The sequence below is a fragment of the Macaca thibetana genome, chromosome 7 (assembly GCF_024542745.1).
Source record: "Macaca thibetana thibetana isolate TM-01 chromosome 7, ASM2454274v1, whole genome shotgun sequence".
Lineage (NCBI taxonomy): Eukaryota > Metazoa > Chordata > Mammalia > Primates > Cercopithecidae > Macaca > Macaca thibetana.
The window spans coordinates 140,154,468-140,176,123 of NC_065584.1; the positions used below are offsets into that span (position 1 = coordinate 140,154,468).

At 40.2% G+C, this 21,656-nt stretch overlaps 1 protein-coding gene across 4 annotated transcripts in view; it reads right to left on the reverse strand.

The window, feature by feature from the left end:
- Positions 1-6,103: 6,103 nt before the first annotated feature.
- Positions 6,104-21,656, reverse strand: part of NEDD4 (NEDD4 E3 ubiquitin protein ligase) — a 166,907-nt gene continuing 151,354 nt past the window's right edge. For all 4 annotated transcript variants that reach the window (XM_050799784.1, XM_050799785.1, XM_050799783.1 and 1 more), the window contains 11 exons: positions 20,765-20,994; positions 19,301-19,422; positions 19,143-19,213; positions 17,225-17,320; positions 16,823-16,896; positions 16,505-16,565; positions 12,832-12,891; positions 12,642-12,749; positions 11,608-11,704; positions 9,138-9,210; positions 6,104-8,592 (listed from right to left, as the gene is read on the reverse strand). In XM_050799784.1, coding sequence (XP_050655741.1) covers positions 8,490-8,592; positions 9,138-9,210; positions 11,608-11,704; positions 12,642-12,749; positions 12,832-12,891; positions 16,505-16,565; positions 16,823-16,896; positions 17,225-17,320; positions 19,143-19,213; positions 19,301-19,422; positions 20,765-20,994 — 1,095 coding nt within the window. In that variant the 3' untranslated portion in view covers positions 6,104-8,489. The remainder of the gene's footprint in view (positions 8,593-9,137; positions 9,211-11,607; positions 11,705-12,641; positions 12,750-12,831; positions 12,892-16,504; positions 16,566-16,822; positions 16,897-17,224; positions 17,321-19,142; positions 19,214-19,300; positions 19,423-20,764; positions 20,995-21,656) is intronic.

The following is a 21,656-nucleotide window of genomic DNA, read 5'->3' on the forward strand; positions in this document are numbered from 1 at the left end:
ATGAACATACGTTGGAACGTATCTTTATAACAGAATGATTTATATTCTTTTTGGTATATATCCAATAATGGGATGGCTGGGTCAAATGGTATTTCTGCTTCTAGGTCTCTGAGGAATCACCACACTATCTTCCACAATGGATGAAATAATTTCTAAATGTAAATTTTAAATTTCAAAAAGTGACTGTCTAGATTAGAATGTTGTTTGAATTTCAACATTTGGCTCTCCTGTAAGAACTTCTTCCTAGTCTCTGGGGTTCCCTGGAGGAAGCAAAATAATTTAGCAACGCTGCTAGGTGAGCCATTTGTAGCTGCCTCTCAATTCCTTTGTGTTGTGTAGTAGTTTGGCCTTAGGCCCACGGAGTCCAGGGCTGTCCAATATGGCAGCACCAGCTACATGTGGCTATTTCAAATGTGGCCAGTCTGAATTAAGATATGCTGTAAGCATAAGGTACATACTGGGTTTCGAAGACTTAGTACCCAAAATGGAAAATATCTCATTAACAATTTTATATTAATCACATGTTGAAATGATTTATTTTTTATTTCTTATTTTTTTAGATGGAGTTTCGCTCTTGTTGCCCAGGCTGGAGTGCAATGGGGCAATCTCGGCTCACTGCAACCTTGGCCTCCTGGGTTCAAGTGATTCTCCTGCCTCAGCCTCCTGACTGGCTGGGATTACAGGTGCCCGCCACCATGCTTGGCTAATTTTTTGTATTTTTAGTAGAGATGAGATTTCATCATTTGGCCAGGCTGGTCTCAAACTCCTGACCTCAGGTGATCCACCTGCCTTAGCCTCCCAAAGTGCTGGGATTACAGGCGTGAGCCACTGCACCCGGCCTGAAATGATGTTTTGGATATACTGAGTTAGATAAAATAGATTATTACAATTAATTTTCTTTTTACATTTTAAACCATGGCTACTAGAAAATTTAAAACTACACATGTTGCCTGCTTTATATGACTATTAAATAGTGCGGGACCAATCCTAAGATACTGTAGGCTCAACTGTGTCTTAATATGCCTTCCAAAGGTTTGCAGTATGTGCTGCGTATAACTCCCTTCCCCAACCTTGTCAATGCCTATATTAGTAATTAGAAGTCTTGATAATAAATCCCCAATTCCGTTTCACAATGTCCGCAGACAGAGATGGAGCAAGTATATAAATTGAGCCCCTGGGGGAACCACAGATATTCCAGAGTCCGAGTAGTGGCTGAGTTAGTACAGCTTTCTTTTTTCTCTTCTCACACTTCTTTTGAAGGGGTAGACAGGGATAAAACGTTACAGAATTCCTCATAAAACCGCACACCGTCACTATCCATTCACAAGCATGACCCCATTCCAACAAACAGCAATACTAAAAAAGCGAACCTAGTTGGCTGCCATCCATCAATCACTGAGAATTTGGTTATCCCTTCAGAGGGCTAAACATAGGATATTTCACTGTCATCAAGTCTGGAAGAATATTTATGCTACACTTGGACTTATGCCCAGTGACTGGGTATTAACAAAGTCATTAATCTGGATAGTGTTTTCAAGTCCAGCATCAGTGAAAATCCTGTTTGTTTAAACTGAGATTATCTTAGTTCACTGTGCTCATTACCTCCTATTAGTTTGAGAAAATACGCTTGAAATTCTCATTTATAAAATATTCTTGTTCCAGAAAAACAACTTTCAAGAAGGCATGATGTTTGCCTTGATAATAATTGATTATTTTTCAGAAGAGAACTTAAGTCAGGACCTAAATAATGAATAGAGTATAGCTCCTGAGCCTATAGTTACGGCTTTAATCTTTGGTTAATTTCACGAGGAGAAAAAACTTTGTTCGAGAGTCATATGATCGCACAGGAACTTTCAGTTACTTGGGCTTTTGGAGGCCCTCCCTTGCGCTTCTCTCCAGAGATTTAAAGCAGTTCTAAACACATCTGCAGAGAATGATAGCAGCTCTGGGCTGTGAACTGCTTTCTTCCCTTCATGGCTCTAGTCTGATTTGGACCCACCTCATAATCCTGACCATGATTTCACTGGAAAGACACCAACCTTCCCAGTAAAAGGAGTAATGACGGCTTTTCATTTCTCTTTATGTAAGAAGCAAGATTGTAAGGATGAGTTGAATATAATTTCAGGCCAATGCAACCTTCTGGTATTGAGAAAAATACGAATTGATGGCTCATCTGAGAATAGTGACTTGTGAATTTACAGCTGTTGAAGTGGAATCTTACTGGCTGTTGTTAGCATTAGTTTATCTAGCTGGCCTTCCACTGACAAAGAGGGAAAAATGAACTGCACATTATAAAATCAGATATATGTAAGTGTTTTTCAAGGTGAATCTCCATTATCCTTTTCTATCCTTAGCCTTTACCTTGTGTGGAAGGCAGAATTTTCTAGTAATGATCTAGGAAATATCTCATCCTCCTAATGTGTGCTGTTTATGAACATGATAAGATCTTGGTCCCATGACTGTGTTCTGCCTAAGGTACAATTTTCTCTTTTTTTTTTATTTGAGACGGGTTTTTTTGTTTGTTTGTTTCTTTTTTTGAGTTGGAGTTTCAGTCTTGTCACCCAGGCTAGAGTGCAATGGCATGATCTTGGCTCACTGCAACTTCCACCTCCCGGGTTCAAGTGATTCTCCTGCCTCAGCCTCCCAAGTAGTTGGGATTACAGGCATGCACCACCACGCCTGGCTAGGTTTTGTATTTTTAGTAGACAGGGTTTTGCCATATTGGTCAGGCTGGTCTCAAACTCTTGACCTCAGGTGATCCACCTGCCTCGGCCTCTCAAAGGGCTGGGATTATAGGCGTGAGCCCCCATACCTGGCCAGTACAGTCAATTTTCAAAAAGGAAAACTATTCAGGTGGGTCTGATCTATTCAAATAAATCTTGAAATGCAGAGAACTTTCTCAGTCTGGTGGCAGAAGAGGGCAGCCAAATGGGAAATCAGAGATTAGAAGCATGAGAGGCATTGTTGGCTTGAAGAGGGAGAGAGGGCCAATCCATGAGGAATGTTGGCGACGTCCGAAAGTTAAGAGTGCCCCCCCGTTTTCAAAGGGAATTTTTCCAGTTTTTGCCCATTCAGTATGATATTGGCTGTGGGTTTGTCATAAATAGCTCTTATTATTTTGAGGTATGTTCCATCAATACCGAATTTATTGAGCGTTTTTAGCATGAAGGGCTGTTGAATTTTGTCAAAAGCCTTTTCTGCATCTATTGAGATAATCATGTGGTTCTTGTCTTTGGTTCTGTTTATATGCTGGATTATGTTTATTGATTTGCGAATGTTGAACCAGCCTTGCATCCCAGGGATGGACATGGATGCAGCTGGAAACCATCATTCTTAGCAAACTATCACAATAACAGAAAACCAAACACCGCATGTTCTCACTCGTAGGTGGGAACTGAACAATGAGATCACTTAGACTCAGGAAGGGGAACATCACACACCGCGGCCTATCATGGGGAGGGGGGAGGGGGGAGGGATTGCATTGGGAGTTATACCTGATGTAAATGACGAGTTGATGGGTGCAGCACACCAACATGGCACAAGTATACATATGTAACAAACCTGCACGTTATGCACATGTACCCTACAACTTAAAGTACAATAATAATAAATAAATTAAAAAAAAAAAAAAAAAAGAGTGCCCCCCAGCTGCCATCCAGCAAGAAAACAAGGACTTCAGACCTGCAGCTACTAGGACCTGGATTCTGCCAATAATCGGAAAGATTGTGGATGCAGGCAATAGCCCCGACACCATGATTTTGGCTTTGAGAGACCCTGAGCAGAGAACCCTAAGCTAAGACCAGGTGCACTTGTGACCTACAGAACTCTGAGATCATAAATGGGTATTGTTTTTAGCTGCTAAGTTTATGGCAATTTGTTGTGCAGCCCAAGAAAATGGATACATCTTGGTAATTTGTTGGATTCCATAGCTTTTCTTTGTTGTGGTTCCTAAATCCACTGAGTTTACAAGCTGTGTGGCCTTAGGTGTCTTACTTGTCCTTGAGCCTATAAAACTTGCCTCACTGAGTTTTTATGAAGATTAAATGAGATCCACATAAAGTGTTTACTGCAGAACCCCGCACTCAGCAGGATCTCAATCAAGTTCCCTCTCTGCTTGAATATTTACGTAGTCCCCAATGTCCACCTAAATACAGAGCTCCTGCACACTTTTGCAGTTCCACGCACACCATACGTGCTCCCAAATGGATTCTATACACAAATAGTCTTTTTAAGCTCAAATTCATCCAGTATTTGCATTGGGAAATGAACATATGAAAAAGATGGATACAGAATTGTGTTTGTCCTCAAACTGCCCAGAAGTTTGTAGGACAGAATTACGTAAACAAAGAAGTGTAATGCCATGTCTTCTACACTAGTATATACCAACTGCTGAGGCCACAGCACCTTTCCACTGTGTCCAGAAAGTGAAGTCACTTACTCAAGTAGACATGAGAAGCGAAAGCACTGAGGTGGCACTGAGTCTGCAGTGATTAGGGGCTGGAAGGACTCTGATCCGGAGGGGAACCAAGGGCGCCTGAGTGAGGTATGATGGAAGGTGGAACTGAGACCTTAGGCTGAGGATGGACTGCACTCCATGCCAGCCTCCATGCTAACGGGTTTGTGCTTCATGCTTTTGGCTCTGGGGAGCTCTCAGGTTTTCTGGTGGTACAGTAACCTGATCGAATCTGTGTGCTAAAAAGGAAACACTGGTTGTGATGGAGGTACTGTGTAGGATGCATTGCAGGGGAAGAGATGAGTGGAACAGAAGCAGGAGGCTAGTGTAGTGATAGGCTTTAACTTACAAGGAAAATACACAAAAATCTACTAAGACTCTTCATAGTGAGGTCCTGACATTCTAATATCTTAGTTTAATATCATTTATAAAATAAATATCTGCCGTGATGGACAGCAAAACAAGGACTTCTTGTACAAGTGGGGCATGGTGTGGGTTAGCTGCTGTCCAAGCTGGCTAGAACACGAAGGGTGGAAGCAGAGGGCCATGGCCTGAGCCCCCCGAATTAAAAGCTATGGTCTCGATTGTGGCAGAAACGTGGGGCTGGAACAGCACCTTCCCAGGCTGGCTTGAGTGGGTGGGAGTGGACTCCCTTCTAACTGGGAAACTAATTCTCATGCCTGAGAGGAAGGAGGAAAAGACACTTCGTTCTGAATTAACACTCGGAACTCTTTTTCTCATAGAAATGTTATAAATAGTGGTTGGCTACAAGACTGGCTTCTCTGATGAGCAGCAAGGTGCCTGAAATCCAGTCCATTTTTAACTGTTAATTTTATCTTCTGGATATTTCACTAACAACCAGACTTACGCAATATGACCTTTTTGTAAAGTGGAAATTGATTATCTGTGGTTGAGAGTTTATAATCATGTTGGTTCATCAGGTAATAAGTTTAGGATTGCATTGAGAATTTAACATGTTGCTGTAAGGAACTAGACCAGAAGACATCACCCAGCATACTGACTTGGAAACACTCCTATTTTATAATGAACCACAGCTGTGTTTTTATTTTTATTTTTTTAATCAGAATAAACTTTATTTGTGGATTCAAGATTTTAAAAAGTGATTTTATACTTTAAAGTGTGCAATAAATTTCGATACATCAATCTTGATACATATATTTACCATATCAGAAGATTTTAAAAAGTCAAACAGTTTGTAATCAAAATGAATTGTGTTTAACTTGATACTTACATGGAATAACTTCAGTATTATAAATAAAAACCTAAAATAAACACCATTTAAATTTGAGTTCTGATGAAATGTATTTGTAATACAATTTTATGTTACAATTTTTTAATTAGAGATTGTAGGTTAAAGTTATATGCTTATAATTTCTAGAAACACATGATGTCCTTGCTTTATGAAAATGATCCTACTGACTGTCCAGCAGTAGAATGCATTTGAGACACTTTTCTATATGGGATAACGGCCTGTGTTGCTTGACACACATTCCTTCCGGACCATGAGCCCCCAGTGGGAGACGAAGGGGATGACGGTCTGCAGCTGGGGACTGGTGGCAGTGAGTCTGGTCTCATTAACACCGTGTTCTATGAGTCACAGAATCATCCAAATGAGTATCAGCCAGATAAAAAGAAAGCTTTGTATTTTCTCATGCTTAGATACTTCACAAACATAATATTTAAATAATTGCAGCAAAATCCTTTTTAAACAAAAATAATTTTCACATTCCATTCTACATAATGAGGACATTTCCAAAATGCATTGGCCCACATTACTATTACTTTGCTGATACGAAGAAAATGAATTATGATGGTAAGATCCATATACAGATATACACATGTGTATCTATATTTATTTATATATTTAATATCAGATATGCTCCTACTTCCTTGTCTCTTAGAAGTCACTTTACTTTTAAATGATTCTTTGGGAGTGTGGTCAATTTGCACACCTGACTTGACACAATCTGACGGTCAGCACAAAGCACCTTCTGATTGTATGACACTTTACAAAGTACTTTTTGCTTTCTCAACTGTCTGGAACTTATGACAATCTGGCATGACATTGAGGGTGGGCATGATTATTCTCATTTGACAGACGAAGAAATATGAATCCAGAGAGGTTAAGTAAGCTGCTTCAGTTCACATGGCTGGTGAGAGATCAAACCAGGACTATACCTGGCGCTCATCCTTGACTGCTGGTTGACAATGGTGAAGACAAAACGCAGGGTACGTTAATCTGTGAATTGCTTCCCCGAAACCATGCTGATGATGCGGTGTTTGGAAAGCAGAAAGTGGTTTTGCTACTGTCGTATTTCAGATTTCTATCAGGTGCTAATGAGTACTCATCATGTTATACCCCAACAAACTTAAACCAAGAACCAAGGTACTTTTTACAGTTCTCACAGGGTGTATATATCTATATTTAAGAAGATTCACAACATATATTTACAATTATTCCTAAATCACCAAGATACCATACTGAGAAATAGGTTTAATCTTTTTAAGAGCATTTTCTATATAATCATTCCAATATAAGGATGAAACAATGTAAGTATGAAATATAAATACAGTCTTGGCATACTTTATCTTTGCAGGTGTGCTGGAACCTGGAACACTTTCCCTTTTGCCTTATTCTGCTTACCCCTACTTTTGATTGTTTTACAAATTCATCGACACATTTGCAAATTCCTTGAGGATCAGGACTCAGCTTCTCTGAAGCTCACAACTCTTCCCCCAGAGCACAGCACAGCGCTATGCACGCGGCATTCAATACATATTTGATGAATACATGTACATGGTCTTTATGTACTTGAGTTTGGTTAAAGGAAGATTCGAACTGTAGCATTTTGCCTAGAGAGTTCTGGATTTGTAATAAAAACATTGTCTTCATTGTAAACAGTATTTTTAAAAGGCATAAGAAATAGTAATACATTTAATACAAATTATGCATTATAACAACTCTTTGGTTACTTTAAACAAATCATTTGGTTTTTTTTACTAGAGTGATACTAAAAATATAAAAAGGCGACTACAGAAATTAGCTTAATCTGTAAACATAATAAACCCTGTAAACATACATTTACTACATAATTGTACAAGTGTAAAGAATGTCTAGTAAAGGCAAGTGCTATCCACTTCATTTAGTTCTTCAAGGCATACTTAGAAATACTGCTCTGTGGATCTTTAATGTTTGAAGAAGGAATTCTTCTAACTACACTAAAATGAAAAAGTGATGACTATGCCAATGGTCAAGAGGATATGCAGGCAAGAGAAAAAGGCTTTAATACTTTTTACCCATTGCAAATATGGATTTGCTTCACATGTCTTATGAACCACCTGTTTAGTAAAAACTGCATATTAACAAAAGCCAAATACTTTGAAAGTGAAGAAGTAAACAGTTTTTCTGTGAGTTGGCTGGAAATATAGGTAACACACTTTCCAAGGTTTTTTTCCAAAAATCTAGGCAGTAAGGTGCGTAAGGCAGGTGTACAAAATAATAAATAGCTGCGAGTAGCACTAAATATATTGTAGTTTACTCAATAGTAAAGTATTTCTTTTTTCAAATTTCAGTTTTCCATCTCAAAATGCATCAAACTTTTCACACATGACACTTATCACAAATATTTCACAGTTATCATCTCAGTAGTTTAAGAAAAAACTGCCTGGCAGATACTATACAAGAGGTAAATGTTAAGGACAAAATTCACTATTTAAGTCATACAGGACTTATATCCTATTGCGTGAACTCTAAAGCCAGGCGTGGTGGTACCTGGCTTTAGGCAGGCACCTAACTCTAAGGACAGAATGAAACAACTGTGTAAATGCAACACATTATTTAAAAGTGATTGAAAATAAGTTGTCATACTATTTCTTCAAATGCTTTTTATAAGATTTTCTTCAAGATCTGGGAAGAATCAGTGGCCACGTTTTAGTAGTTCCCTGGAAAATTTTAAGTCAAGATTTTGGTTATAAAACTATGGCAGTGAAAACACTATAGATCGTTATTTGTGATCTAATCAACTCCATCAAAGCCCTGTGTGTTTTCAATTGCCATCTGAAGTTTATCCCATAATTCTTCAAATGATTCATAAGGTGGCAGGTCCAGGCGATTAAAACTGGAAGAAGAGAGAGGAACTGGTTATGAAAGACACTGAAAAAGCAGGTACCACTGAAAGACACTGAAATAGCGGCAAACAGAGCAACGCTGCTATTCATGATGAGTATGTGCCACCACCACCAAAATACGTCTTTTCACCAGGGGTAGAAGTAAGATGTAGGACTGGGTTCTGGACATGGATACTCTGCATGACTCCTTGTGGAGTCCTGCCCCCACCACATCTTCCAAATGTCTGAGTTCCTATGCCATTTCAACCTCCAAAATGGAATGTTCTAGCCCCTCTTGGGACAGCCCATCACTCAGCACTCAGTTTAGATGGATCTCTCTGATCTTCAGCTACCTGGACTTCAAGCCCGGGCTGACTTGGTAACAAAACACACGTTTGTTGGGTTAGTGTCACCAACTCCTCCTTACCCCTAATCCATACCTGCCACCGACATAACACAGAGGAGACTAGCCCTGCTGTAGCTAGACTAACAGTCAGAGGAACCTCACTCTCTGAGTGATAGGCTTCGTTCTATTAAGGTCCAAACAACTGCTTACCAGGTATGAGCTCTTGGCAGCTTTTCAGGAGTACCCCACTGTTCAACTGTAAATGACTGTGGTCCGTTTGAACCTATAAGGAAGAATTTATTTGGTTTCATTTACTCTCTACAGGGATCTTCAGGCATATGGAAACTTTTTCTAGTGTAGAACCTACACACACAGGGAACTAATCTGGTTTGTTTATTTATTTATATTTTAGAGATGGGGTATCCCTCTGTCACCCAGGCTGGAGTGCAAGGGTATGATTCAAGCTCACTATAGCCTCAAGCTCCTGTGCTCAAGTGATCCTCTTGCTTTAGCCTCCTGAGTAGTCAGGACTACAGGTGTGCACCACCACACCTGGCTAACTTTTAAAAAAATTCACTTTGTAGAGATGGGGGGTCTCACTATGTTGCCCAGGCTGGTCTTGAACTCCTGGCCACAAGCCATTCACTCTGTCACCCAGGCTGAAGTACAATGGCATGATCTCGGCTCACTGCAACCTCCGCCTCCTAGGTGCAAATGATTCTTGTGCCTCAGCCTCCCAAGTAGCTGGGATTCCAGGTGCGTGCCACCACACCCAGCTAATTTTTGTATTTTTAGTAGACACGGGGTTTCACCATGTTGGCCAGGCTGGTCTTGAACGCCTGACCTCAGGTGATCTGCCTGCTTCGGCCTCCCAAAATGTTGGGATTACAGGCATGAGCTACTGCACCTAGCCAACTTAACATACTTTTTATTGGCTATCTAATATTGTAATTTTAACATTTTGAAACAACTTATTTCTATAAATACATAAGAATTTGACTTTATATTCTAACACAAACAACTCTGGCTCTATGTGTGGCATATCTGCCCCAAATTTCAAACAATGCATGAAATCAGTGGATGGTTATAGGGCTGGGTTACATAAAAGAGGGAAGAGAGGCCAGAGACGGAAAGGGGCATTTGTTTGCCCTGCCTTTATTTTTCACTACCAACTGGTTAAGGCAGAGAAGAGAGAGGAAGGGGAATCAGGTGAAACCACGAAAAAGAAAGAGGCTATGAAGTCCAATTAGGCAAAGAATGACTGAATTGGTCAGTGGCAAAGCTAACCACTTTTGAGTGGTTACTCTAGGTAGAGAAGTAGCAGCTGCTTGATCAGTTCTGCAAACACACATTAATGAGGCTTGGCAAGCTGACCAGATTTGCCATGAAGAAAGGGTTTAGCTATCCCATCAGATGGTCAGCTTCTATTTGCACAACAAATTCAGCTTAGCGATTTCCTAGGCAGCAGTCCCGACTTCTAATCCCCAGGACAATCCTAATCTTACTCGTTGTTCTGAGTAGGGTTCCCACTTCAGCTACATCCTTTCTAAAAGATTTATTCTTGGATTCTTGGTATCCTTAAAAGCAAGTAAATATCATTCCAATAAACAGAATATGAATCAATGTGAGAAAAGTTGCTGCAATCTACATCAGAAACGGCACTTTTAAACAAAACACACCTCCAGTTTTGTACATCAACTGAAAAATAATTTGATAGAATACACAGAATCTTACTTTACTGAAAACTGCATTAACTATTCTAAAAATCAAGAGATATGGGCACTCTTCTCCCCAGTCCCGGTGCTCCCCCCAGGAAATGAAAAATAGTAGCCTAACGAGATTCTCTACCCCTATCTTGAAAGGCAAAAAAAAAAAAAAAAAAAAAAAAAAAAAGATTTCATGATCAAATAAGTTTGGGAAACAATGCTTTTGTTTTCTTCTAACAGTAAAGGTTCTACACAAGTCCTGAAGAAATCCATTTAACTTTGTTTAGTCCAGCATTTCCCTAAAGGTATTCAACTTGAATACACTTAGTGACATTCTGTGAAATTTCAAATGCTATCCTGAACTATCACATGAGAAGTAATGCTTTTTCATTTTTTTGAGACAGGGTCTCAGTCTGTCACCCAGGCTGAACTACAGTGGTGCAATCTCGGCTCACTGCAACCTCCACCTCCCGGGTTCAAGCAATTCTCCTGCCTCAGCCTCCCGAGTAGCTGGGACTACAGGTGCACACCACCAAGCTCAGCTAATATTTGTATTTTTGGGTAGAGATGGGGTTTCACTGTGTTGGCCAGGCTCGTCTTGAACTCCTGACCTCAAGTGATCTGCCTGCCTCGGCCTCCCAAAGTGCTAGGATTACAGGTGTGAGCCACCCCTCCCGGCCAAGGTAATGCTTTTTCTGTAACTGACGCACATGGGGCATAGAATCTGAAGTTAAAGAAGGGAAAGTGACTCAAGTCATTTGATGTTTCCAGTTTTCCCCTTTATTATCTGATTCGAAGGTGCAAATATATTTTAGCCTACTCTAGTGTCTCTAATGATATCACTTTCAAAATCTTAATTCTTTTTAAAATTAAGCTAAATGTTAGTAAATGATGGAAGCGTGAGGATTCATCAGCCATGAAAAAGACAATAGGCATCACTCCATTTTTTTTAATGATCTATGGAAAATCCTTACCATATAGTTCAGCAAATCCATTCATAGGCACCCGAGATGTGCCAGTGACAAACTGAAGTAATCTTATTCTTTTTTCTGAATCCATCATTAAAACAGCCTGAATAAGATAAAAACATCATTTAGGGAACAGCACTGGGAAAAAGGTAAACAAATTATCCTGAAACATAAGCTATCAGAATTTAGCTAGAATAGTAACAGTCCCTTACTAGATGTGGATGTTTCTTTTAGTTAAATTTTTATTTATGGGTGGGTTATAAAGTTCTTGAAAACTTTATTTGTAAGGCTACATGGCAACTTTTTAGAATGGGATTATAACCTAATGAAGTAACAAAATTTCTCTTGAGATATGACTCATGACTTTTAAAACTTATATGCTGGGCGCAGTGGCTCATGCCTATAATCCCAGCACTTTGGGAGGCTGAGGTGGGCGGATCACTTGAGGTCAGGAGTTTGAGACCAGCCTGGCCAATATGGTGAAACCCGTCTCTACTAAAAATACAAAAAAATTAACCAGGCATGGTGGTGCATGCTTGTAATCCCAGCTACTCGGGAAGCTGAGGCAAGAGAATTGCTTGAACATGGGAGGCGGAGGTGGCAGTGAGCTGAGATAGCACCATTGCACTCCAGCCTGGGAGACAGAGCGAGACTCCATCTCAAAAAACACATTATATTAATATTATTGAATGGCATACACATTTCTCTATGAGACATTTTAAAAGAGCCACTCAGGAGTCCCTAGGAATACCCTGTAGGTTATTACAAGTTCTTTCAGAGTCCCTACTTTAGTAGAAAACTAAGTGCCTGTCTCAGCCTGTCATTCCACTTACTACCTTCTGAACATTTTACTTACCTAGTAATGGTTATAGACCCAGAAGGTGCATGTATACGGTACAAAATCAAAGATCATTTTTGCTGGTCTCTATATTTTTCTGTGTCAGTTAAATGTAATCCACCAGTATAGTTAATCAAGAGTTGACTTAAATATGATTCAATCTATCAAAAAGTAATTTATGAAAGTAGAAGTTTCAAATTACCTTCCAAAACCACTGTATAACCTGATGGTTTGCACTGTAGCCATTTTTATACTTTGTATGTTCCCTCCAGTCATTCACATCGACATCTCCCAGTCCACACATAAGAAGCTACGTAAGAAATGTCAAATTATAAACAAGGAAAATAATGGGTTCAAAATTTTCTGTTTCAACATAAAATGTTATGTCTTACCTCTAGTTCATTTTCATCAAAAATTTTGATGAGATCCTGTGGTATTAGTTCAAAGAATCCCTAGAAAAAAGATGTATTTAAAAACCTGATGGGCAGGGCCAATGGCCTTTCCTATGCTTCAGCTTCCGGGTGCCACTGGAGGAATCCCACAGACACACAAGTTTCTACCGCTACACAATCACGGGCTCTTCACTGAGATCTCAATATTGGCCAGAAAATGTACATGTGCACAGTCTGTTCTCTCATTTATTCCTCAAAGTGGCTATTTTTAAAACTTCCTGTGGCCAGGTGCGGTGGCTCATGCCTGTAATCCCAGCACTTTGGGAGGCTGAGGTGGGCGGACTGCTTGACTCAAGGAATTTGAGACTAGCCTGGGAAACATGGTGAAACACCGTCTCCACAAAAAAATACAAAAATTAGCCAGGCATGGTGGTGTAAACCTGTAGTCCCAGCTACTGGGGAGGCTGAGGTATTCCAGTCTTGGCGACAAAGTGAGATTCTGTCTCAAAACAACAAGAACAACAACAAAAAACAAATTTGCCATCCTTCTCAAGCCTCCACATCACCCCTTCTTTATCGTAGGTAAGTGTAAGTTCTATTTGAGGGAAAACAGAGGCAATTATGCATGATGGAACTCCCTCAAGCTTCTGCATCCCTGTGTCCCAACCATCACCAACACCCATCATGGCCTCCTTCCCGCCGCAGTGGAAGACAGAAGTGCCACCTCTTCTTTCAGGCTAGGCCTGCACCTGTGCTTCACCTGCTCCGCAGGGAGGTCATCTCACTAGATCTCTTTCTCTTTATTGGCTCACTCTGTATGCATTTAAATTTGCTCAAGTCATATCTACCTTTAAAGCAAACAAACAAACAAAAAAACAAAAACAAAACCAATGACCCTCTTTTTCCCTTCACAGGCAAGTTCTTGACAGTGTTATGCACTTAGCATATCCATTCACTCATCTCCCATCTAACACTCAACCCACTGCAATCGGACTTCTATACTACAGCTTCCTTGAAATTGTTCTGGAAAAAGTCAAAGACGGCTTTGCAGCTATATCTAATAAACACATTCAATTCCTTATCATATTTGACTTCTTTGCAGTATGATATGATTAAAAGCCATCTTTGCTATTGAAACTCTCTCTGCTCTTGATATCTTTCTGTCTGCCTTTGTTATTTTCCTTATTTCCTTTACAGTCTCCTGTTTTTTGTTTTTTTTTTCTTTTTTCTCCCATGCCCTAACCTGTCCATTCATAAACCATCCATTCAAAACAACAGTTAAGATGCTGGTGTTCCCAGTTCTCTCTCCACATGTCAGGCCATCCACTTTCACTGCCCTTTCACATTTTCCATCGTATCAAGTTCGCAGCTTCACTATACGTAGGCAAATGAGCCCCAAATCCATACATCTCTATCCTTGAAGTCTCCCTTTCTGAATGCCATTCAAATGCACATGAAGCTCTGACTACCACCACTATCTTCATTCCCTTCCCATTCCTGTCTCAACTCCCTCACCATTCCCTTAATTCCTTACCATTTCTCACCAAGATTATGTAGCCCTTTCCCAACTCTGCTGGGAAGTCTCTGCTGCTAGTCTTGCTCTCCTCTAACTCGCTCTACATGGCACTTCCAGAATGATCTAAAACATAAATTGAATCTTGGTGTCTTACTGGTTAATAGCCTTTAATGCTACCTTCCTTCCCCCTCACTGAAATTCAGAGAAAACTCCAAACTCTACCGCTTCACACACAGGCCCTGTATAAGCTGGTCTGTTAGCTCTGCAGGCTGACTGTTTCCGTCTTGCATTCTCTCACCCAGCATACTCAACTGCCTGTGGGTACAGCCTACCTTACTGCCAGACTTCACATACGCTGCTCCTGCTGCCTAGAACTGCATTTCCCTCTTCTCCATGGTTGGCCAATCCCTCTAGTCCTTCTTTGTCCCTTCCTTTGCCCCTCCCTGGTTTGCACTCTTCTCTGCTCACCTAGCACTTTATGCTTGCCTCTGTTCATTTCTCTCTTTACATCATACATCCCTTAAGAGCAGGACTTATGTCTTTTGGCCTCGTACAGCACCATACACATAGTACTCAATACAGAATTTATGAAAAAGTATGTGATCACACACACACACACACACACACACACACATGCACACACTCTTTAGAGACAAGGTTTCACTCTGTAGCCCAGACTGGAGTGCAGTGGTGCCATCATAGCTCATAGCTCACTGTAGCCTCGACTTCCAAGGCTCAAGTGATTCTCTAGCCTCAGCCTCCCAAGTAGCTGTGACCATACGCACATGCCATGACACCAAGCTCATTTTTTTTTTTTTTTTGAGACTAAGTCTCGCTCCATTGTCCAGGCTGGAGTGCAGTGGCGTGATCTCAGCTCAGTGCAACCTCTGCCTCTCGGGTTCAAGCAATTCCCCTGCCTCAGCCTCCCGAGTAGCTGGGACTGCAGGTGCACGCCACCACGTCCGACTAATTTCTTTGTATTTTTAGTAGAGATGGGGTTTCACCATGTTGGCCAGACTGGTCTCAAACTCCTGACCTCAGGCAATCCACCAGAACTCGGCCTCCCAAAGTGCTGGGATTACAGGCATGAGCCACCGTGCCCAGCCTAATTTTAAATTTTTTATAGAGATAAGGTCTCCCTATATTGTCCATGCTGGTCTCAAACTCTGGGCTCAAGCAGTCCTCCCGCCTCATCCTCCTCAAGTGTTGGGATTATAGGCATAAACCACCACGCCCAGCCAGATACTTATTTAACAGAAGATTGTAAATTATCTTAAGAAATGAGTGCTCTGACAATCTGTCTACCAATTGGGGAAATTTTAAGTAACTTACTAATTTATATTCTGAATAAAATATAGCCACAAAGAAAGGCAGCTATATGTTTTCACATGTAAATATCCCCAATAAATATCTGATAAAAGAAGAAAGTAGGTCGAGTGCGGTGGCTTATGCCTATAATCCCAGCACTTTGGGAGGCCAAGGCGGGTGGATCACTTGAGGTCCGGAGTTTGAGATCAGTTTGACCAACATGGTGAAACCCTGTGTGTACTAAAAATACAAAAATTAGCTGGGCGTGGTGGTGGGCACCTGTAATCCCAGCTACTCGGGAGGCTGAGGCAGGAGAATCGCTTGAAGCTGGGAGGTACAGGTTGCAGTGAGCCGAGATCAGGCCACTGCATTTCAATCTGGGTGACAGAGTGAGACTCTGTCTCAAAAAAAAAAAGAAGTAAGTAAGTCACAAAACAAAATGTCTAAGGTGATCCTATTTAGAAAAACAGACAATATGTTATACTACGCCTAAAGCACTCTCGTTCTTTTGCTGTCCTAAGGTGAAAGGAATGGAATAGGGAAAAGGCTTGGGGGAAAGGGGACCTGTCAATGTTCTTGAATGACTGAATGAAATATTTAGTTAATATAAAAATATAATTTAGAATGATTTCACAAAACAAGCCATACACTTATTTTTCTCAGAAGTGATGAGGCCCAATATTTGAAACTTATGGGTCCAGCACACCAACATGGCACATGTATACATATGTAACAAACCTGCACATTGTGCACATGTACCCTAGAACTTAAAGTATAATAATTAAAAAAAAAAAAACTTATGGGTTATACTATGAAATTACGGAAGAGCAAATAAAAGAAAACGAATACCTCTTTAAAAGCAGCCATTTGCTTCTGGATTCGGTTTACAAATCGCCATTGTATTACAAGACTAAAAAGAAACAACATTTCATTTTCACATGAACCAAGACAAAATTCTGAGTCACAATTATTCTAGTTAGAAACAAAAACTAAAGGCTAGCTGAGCCCAATGCAAAGGCTGAATATGAGTGCTCGCTACTGCATTGAGATAGAGAAAAAGAACACTGACATTCTGGCCAAGGGGACAGAGAAAGATGGTAAGCGGAGTCTTTTTGGAGTAAAGTACAAAATTATATCCCATAAAATAATTATTAGCAAAATACTTACTAAATATATTCCTTTTTGTTCTTATTGGTGACAACTATTTCTGATCCACCATTTTTCAGCTCATGTTGGTGTGTCTAAAATTAAACACAATAACTTGATATGTTATTTTACTGAGAAAAATTTTAAAAGTATACATATTGTAGTTATACAAGAAACCTGGTGTTTTAAATTAAGTCCAGTCACAAGTTAAAAGCTAAGAAAACTTAAAATATTAGTTTTACTAAAATAAATATGGAATGAGTCAAATGTTAAAGAAAGCACAAATTCTTGCTGAGAGACAGTTTTTGTTACTGGAAAATAAATGTAAAAACAGAGCCTAGGAATGTATTCAGTGTACGTATTAACATCGAAACATTTGTTTCACAATTTATGTGCCATTTTAACTGATCAAAATTAACAAACCTGTCCGAAAAGTTCTTCATCTATGATAAACCTGAGGTCCAATTCTGTTGGGTCATTTTCAAGAATCCATCTTAGGGAATTGTAATATTCACTATCCTAGATGGGAAAAATTACGTATTTAAAATTTGTACATATAACACACCTGAAATTGCAAAAAAACAATATGTAGAGGGGCTGAGTAATTGGGTAAAAGATGAGAGGTCAGATGGACATCCTTTACTTACACACATAAACAAAAATGTATGTGTGTATGTGTGTGTATTACAAAAAGAGATGGATGGTAAGGGCAAGAGTAAAAATGCACCAGTCAATCAATCAATCAAGTGGTGCCTACTGAAAAGTTCAGAATCTATGTTTATGTGGAAGCAGTGGAGGTACAGATTGTATCATCCAGTTAAAGGAATGAATACAGAAGTTTTCAGATAAAACCTAACTTTTGGCTTTGGATATCCAGGAGCACTTAGCACATTCCTCATATGCCTACGTGACTACAATGTTTTATTTTTATTTTTTAATTTAATTTTTTTTTTTTTTTTTGAGACAGGGTCTTGCTCTGTCCCTCAGGTTGGAATGCAGTGGGGTGATTGTGGCTCACTGCAGCCTCGACCTCCTTGGCTCAAGTGATTGTCCTACTTCAGCCTCCTGAGTAGCCGGGACTACAGGCATGCACCACGACACCCGGCTAATTTTTGTATTTTTTGTAGAGACAGGCTATCACCATGTTGGCCAGGCTGGTCTCAAACTCTTGACCTCAAGTTCCACATGCCTCAGCCTCCCAAAGTGCTGGGATTACAGTTGCGCACCCCTGTGTCCGGCACTGTGTGTGAAATGTTTAAGTAGCTATGAGGAGGCCATTGTTTATACCCAGCCCGAGTTAAAGAAAAATCTCTAAATAAATATAGAGGCTCAATGAACCAACTCAAATAACCGTGCAATCTTACGATTTATAAAGAAGCACACTGTTTGTGCTGTTAATATGTAATAAGAAAATAAAAAATGAACTTGGTACTAAGGAAGATGTCCTAGAATTCATGTGTACACACATCGTGTGAGGCTATTCAGCAGCACAGGAAACAACATGGCTACAGTCAGGGGTTTAATCCTTGGGCTTCTGTTTTTTTCTAGGAGCCTAACCATAATGCTTTGCCTTTCGACTGCCATTTAAAAAATATACACCATATGGTCGGGCGCAGTGGCTCACGCCTGTAATCCCAGCACTTTGGGAGGCCAAGGCGGGTGGATCATGGGGTCAAAAGATGGAGACCATCCTGGCGAACACGAAACCCCATCTCTACTAAAAATACAAAAATTAGCTGGGCGAGGTGACGCGCACCCATAGTCCCAGCTACTCGGGAGGCTGAGGCAGAGAATTGCTTGAACCTGGGAAGCGGAGGTTGCAGTGAGCCGAGATCACGCCACTGCACTCCAGCTTGGCAACACAGCGAGACTCTGTCTCAAAAAAAAAAAAAAAAATATATATATATATATATATATATATATACACACACACACACATGCAATATTCATCATAAAAGATCGTAATGCAAATACTGATTCCAAAGACACATAACTTGTACAACCTATTGAAGTATTTAGTGGGATGTTTACTGTTATCTATAACTTACTCTGAAATGCATGAAGAAACTAAGATAGGCTGATGGATAGACAGACAAGTATGTGATACAGTAAATCTAGAAAAAACCAATTGTGAGTAGTGGATATACAAGTGTGCGGGGTAAAATACTTCCATCTTTATTAAACGTTAGAAAATTTTCATAATAAAATGTTGAGGAAAAAGTTAATTTGTATTTTGAAACATAATATATTAATTTCCATGTCATTAAAAGCAAATTCCTCAAAATGTTCAAGTTACTTATTAAATTATACTTTGTCTAAACTATAAGTGAAAAAGACATACCACAGATTCCATATCATGAAGGGTTATTGGTTTGTGAAGCATCATCTTGTAAAATGGGCGGATGAAAAAACCTTGCAAAAAACCAAATACATTTAGGATGATTACCAAGTGAAAGACAATAGGTACTTACATTGTAAAAGTTTATACTTAATACTAACCATCCAACAGTTTGCCATGATACACTGCCATTCCAGCTACCCGACCAATAAACTTGAAGTAAGATAGGTGATCTTCATTACACAATCCAGAGTTTGGATTTATCTGTAGGGTATAATTGTCCCTGTAAAGACAACCCCATTTAAATACTTCATTTGAAACACTTGAATATGACAAATAATTATAAATAATCTTCCTCTTTTAAGAGTTGTTTACTACTGTTAGAACCACATTCCTCCACTGAATTTAATGGTTTTAAAAATAGTAATTTCTGTCAAAAAGTGGAAATAACCCAAATGTCCTTGGCAGATGAATGCATAAACAAAGTTTTGTTTGTTTGTTTTCGAGATGGAGTCTTGCTCTGTTCCCCAGGCTGGAGTGCAACGACATGGTCTCAGCTCACTGCAACCTCCGCCTCCCAGGTTCAAGTGATTTCCCTGTCTCAGCCTCCCAAGTAGCTGGGATTAGAGGTGCCCACCACCACGCCTGGTTAATTTTTGTATTTTTAGTAGAGACAGGGTTTCACTATGTTGGCCAGGCTTGTCTTGAACTCCTGGCCTTGTGATCCACTTGCCTCGGCCTCCCAAAGTGCTAGGATTACAGGCGTGAGCCACCGCGCCTGGCCTAAACAAAGCATTATATGCAAAAATAATGGAATATTATTCAGCCTTAAAAAGGAAGGACATTCTGATACATGCTACAACATGGATGAACCCTGAAGACATCATGCCAAGTGAAATGAGCTGGTCACAAAAAGACAAAGATTGAATGATTCCACTTATGTGAGGTACCCAAAGGAGTCAAATTTACAGGGACAGAAAGCAGAATGGTGGCTGCCAGGGAATGGGGAGCAAGTGCTTACTGGGTACGGAGTTTCATTTTGGGAAGATGAAAAAGTTCTAGAGTTGGATGGTGGTGATGGCAGCACAACAATAGAATGTATGTAATGACTCTAAATTGTATATTTAAAATGGTTAAAACAGTAATTTTTTTTTTTTTTTGAGACGGAGTCTCGCACTGTCACCCAGGCTGGAGTGCAGTGATGCGATCTCGGCTCACTGCAAGCTCTGCCTCCCAGGTTCATGCCATTCTCCTGCCTCAGCCTCCCAAATAGCTGGGACTACAGGTGCCCACCCCACGCCCGGCTAATTTTTTTTGTAGTTGTAGTAGAGATGGGGTTTCACTGTGTTAGCCAGGATGGTCTCGATCTCCTGACCTCATGATCCGCCCGCCTTGGCCTCCCAAAGTGCTGGGATTACAGGCAAGAGCCACCGCGCCTGGCCTAAAACGGTAAATTTTATGTAATGTGTATTTCACCACAACTTTAAAAAAAGTCACTTCTGAAGCAACATTAGTTAAAATTGCCCTTTTCAGGCATGACATATATTTTCCTTGTATCATTTGACTCTTACTTTTAAAGCAGTGATTTTTCTTTTTCTGCCTATAATCATTGTAAAGGTACTTACGTAGCAGAATATTCAAACAACCCATAATAAGGGTTAAACATTTCTTTTGAGATCAGAAAGAACCATTCTCTGGCGACTCCTCCATAATCCAATCCCTTTTCACCATCAAACTCAATCCACAGTCGAGCCTTGAGGAAGTCTGCCCTCTTGACACCCATAATTCTCCGGTAAGAGTCCTCAAGAACAGTTGCTCGGCGAAGTTTCATTTCAAATTTGTTTGGAATGTCATTCTGAAAATCCAGAGGAGAGACTTACTGTTTAAATCAGTTCAACATAATCACAAACATCTCTCTCATAAAGTTATAACATTCCCTCTACACCCTGTGTCCAAGTCTCTTTTTCCTTACGTAATATACTCAGGGAAAACACAACTAGGTATATTGTCTTGGTTTCCTCTACGGTATGAGAGAGTTCCTGCATTTTCTCTAATTACTTAGTAATATAGACTTCTTTATATCTGAGGAAGCTTTTTGGTTTTTGGAGACAGCTCTGTAATCCAGGCTGGAGTGCAGTGGCGTGAACATGGCTTACTGCAGCCTTGACCTCATGGGCTCAAGTGATCCTCTTGCCTCCGCTTCCTAAGTAACTGGACCATAGGCGCGTGCCATCATGCCTGGCTAATTTTTTAAGTTTCTGAGGTCTTGCCATCTTGCCCAGGCTGGTCTCATACTCCTAAGTTCAAGCAATCCTCCCGCTTTGGCCTCCCAAAGTGCTGAGATTATAGGCATGAGTGAGCCATGGCACCCAGCCTAAAGAAGCTATTGATGGTGATGGTAATGCCCCCATGAAGGCATTTCATTAATAGTCCTTTTCATATTAAGTTCCAATGAACACCGTTCTGTGACCTGTAGGATAGCCACTGCCTGCTAGCTGTTGCCTGCCTGTCTGTTCA